Source organism: Ananas comosus, unplaced genomic scaffold (genome assembly GCF_001540865.1).
Source record: "Ananas comosus cultivar F153 unplaced genomic scaffold, ASM154086v1, whole genome shotgun sequence".
Classification (NCBI taxonomy): domain Eukaryota; kingdom Viridiplantae; phylum Streptophyta; class Magnoliopsida; order Poales; family Bromeliaceae; genus Ananas; species Ananas comosus.
Window position 1 is genome coordinate 30,963 of NW_017890712.1, and position 2,554 is coordinate 33,516.

The 2,554-nt window shown below is 35.1% G+C and overlaps 1 protein-coding gene across 1 annotated transcript; it reads right to left on the minus strand.

Moving 5' to 3' along the window:
- Window positions 1-346: 346 nt before the first annotated feature.
- On the minus strand, window positions 347-634 carry LOC109704126. Its single transcript, XM_020224854.1, has one exon. It carries the CDS (start codon window positions 632-634, stop codon window positions 347-349), a length of 288 nt encoding a protein of 95 aa, XP_020080443.1.
- Window positions 635-2,554: the final 1,920 nt, after the last annotated feature.

A 2,554-nucleotide genomic window follows, 5' to 3' on the forward strand; every position in this document is an offset into this window, starting at 1 on the left:
ACACTAGTTTAACCATATTCACCACCCCTTGAAAAAGAAAACAATATGTGTGTGTGTATATATATATATATATATATAAAAATAAAGAGCAAATGTTACCTATACATCTGTGTTACTGGCATAAATTTTACATCGTGTATAACATCTACAAAGCTAAAATTTGCTGACTCATCTTATCAATTATTTTAATGTTAAAAAGTTTTGAAAATTTTAAATTTTTAGATGTAAGATATACAGTATTCTAGTTATTCATAGCCAAGGCTTTTCATATTCAAATTGAGAAAGTTTTTATTTTATTTTTTATTTAAATTTATTTTCTTAATGAATGAAGCAGATAGTATCGAACTTAACCTTGGAAGGTGATGAGTTTGTAGGAGTGTCCGAGGAGGAGCATATCCTTGGGCTTGAGCAGCTTCACGCGCGTCGCTTTTGCACCTCCGCCATCGCCGGGGCCGCAGAGGCGATCGGAATTGGCGGCGGCGGCGGCGGCGGCGACGACGAGGGCGACGTAGTGGCCCGGGTTCGAGCGCATGAGCTCGGCAGCGGGGGTCGGCCAGTAGAGCCGCCGCACCCTCCCACCCGGAAGCTCCACTGCCGCCGCCGCCGCCGCCTCCGCCACCTGGCAATTCCCCATTATTGCATGCACTGCTTTGCTTAAGATGATGGGTAAGCATATCTGATACTCTACACCATCCGAACACATCTATCTCAAACACAAGGAGAGAAAAAGCAGAGTACGTATGACCGAAGTATAGGTGTGAGTCAATGTGTTCCTCAGTATGTAGGGGCAATGGAGTTCCAATATGCAAACAGAAGCGATGATGATGACGGACTGTCTTTGGGCAACGAGAGACCAGACAGAGAGAGAGAGAAACACAGAAACAAAAGGCATGAACCAACAAATTAAAGAAAAAAAAATTCGTAAGATATGCGCAGATAATGTCGAATTAAGCTTAAGAAAATCAGGGCCAAAAATGCATGATACTGAATAACCGAAGAAAGATCTAAGGTATTATACAATGCTCACAAAGGACTCACCTTGAGCAAACTTAAGATTCTCCATATAATGGGAATTGCAGAAAAGAAATTTACGATCCATGAACCAAAAAATAAGGACGAAAAAACTGGTAAAATTCCCGTTCCACGTAAAAAATCCTAATTATAATGTAACATCTATGATTCCATATGCAATAAAGAAGACTCGAAAATAATCCAAAATATTTTTGTCTCAACAAATTCTAGTTTAACCCATAAAAGAACCATAAAGAAGATGCGGACTATGAATAGTAGGTACACTAAGATGCAACATACTGCAAAGACTTCACTGAAAATCTCCCATACAGCAACAGATCCAAAAGCACACTATCTAGATAGCAACAGAAACCAAATAACTCGCAATGAAAAATCAATGATCTCTCTATAAATGACAGAAAAATAAGCTCTAAAAGACTTTATTAAAATTATTACATATTTTTTGACAAATGGGTTTAAAATAGTCAGGCCCTGATTAAATGTTGCGGAATAAAATATTCAATGAAAGCTTACTTAGTATGAATTAATCTAATTTAGATGATTGGAAGATAGTAAGTTTGAAAGAATATGTATCCTTGAAAGGTTTTGGCATCAATAATTTTAATTCATTTGGATAGAATAATTAATCTATGAGAAAATTAACAGTATCTTATGTCAAAGAAAAAAAAAAAACTAGAGCAAAGCAGAATATGAAATCCATACAAAACATACGGACCAAATCTTCTCATCGACGAAATGGACTACAGAACTTCTTAAGCAAATAGTAACGCGACTAAGACGCAGTTACAATGCAATTAAAAATGCCACGTTCGATACACACCCATAATAATATACTCAAATCGAATAATCTATACATTTAGTAAATAATGCAGCATGATCAAAAATTTACGCAATTAAATATTATATTCAAGTGCATATCAACCAATTTTCTTCAAAATAAGATAAACCATCTCATAGGTGAAATATGCTATCCTACCAAATAATTGATAGCTAAGAAACTATTGGAAAACAGTAAAAAATCAAACTCCTTAGATATCAATCATAATGGCAAAAAATTCTCATTGTTTACTAGAATAAGGTATCCGTAGATAACTTACTCCAGCATCCAAACAAGGCCTCACAGAATCAAATGATCTTGCATCTAGAACAGGTCCTTAAATTGTACAAAAAAAGAGAATCAAAATGTTACAGATAAACCCTAACTTTGCATAACTAGTCAAAAAGCGAAATCAAAAAGACATGTTTTAAGATGTATAGATGTAACTATGAACAACTATATTCCTACTAAAATGCTCTTAAAAAGAGAAAAACATCCGTGCCCATAGAAAACCTAAATTATGATATACTAGAGCAACAATTACATCCACACTCGATCCGCATTTAGCTTTGGATGAATACAAATCTCAAAGTCCCTCTTATACTTCTCCATGTAATAATAACAAGAACAGAAAAAAAAAAAAAGAAAACACACGCACAACAAGACTATCAAATAATGCTAATAATAATAATCATGGCTCAATAT

Bases quoted from the DNA above. Each gene is read 5' to 3' on its own strand.
- LOC109704126 (XM_020224854.1), bottom strand. From the start codon at position 634: ATGGGGAATTGCCAGGTGGCGGAGGCGGCGGCGGCGGCGGCAGTGGAG.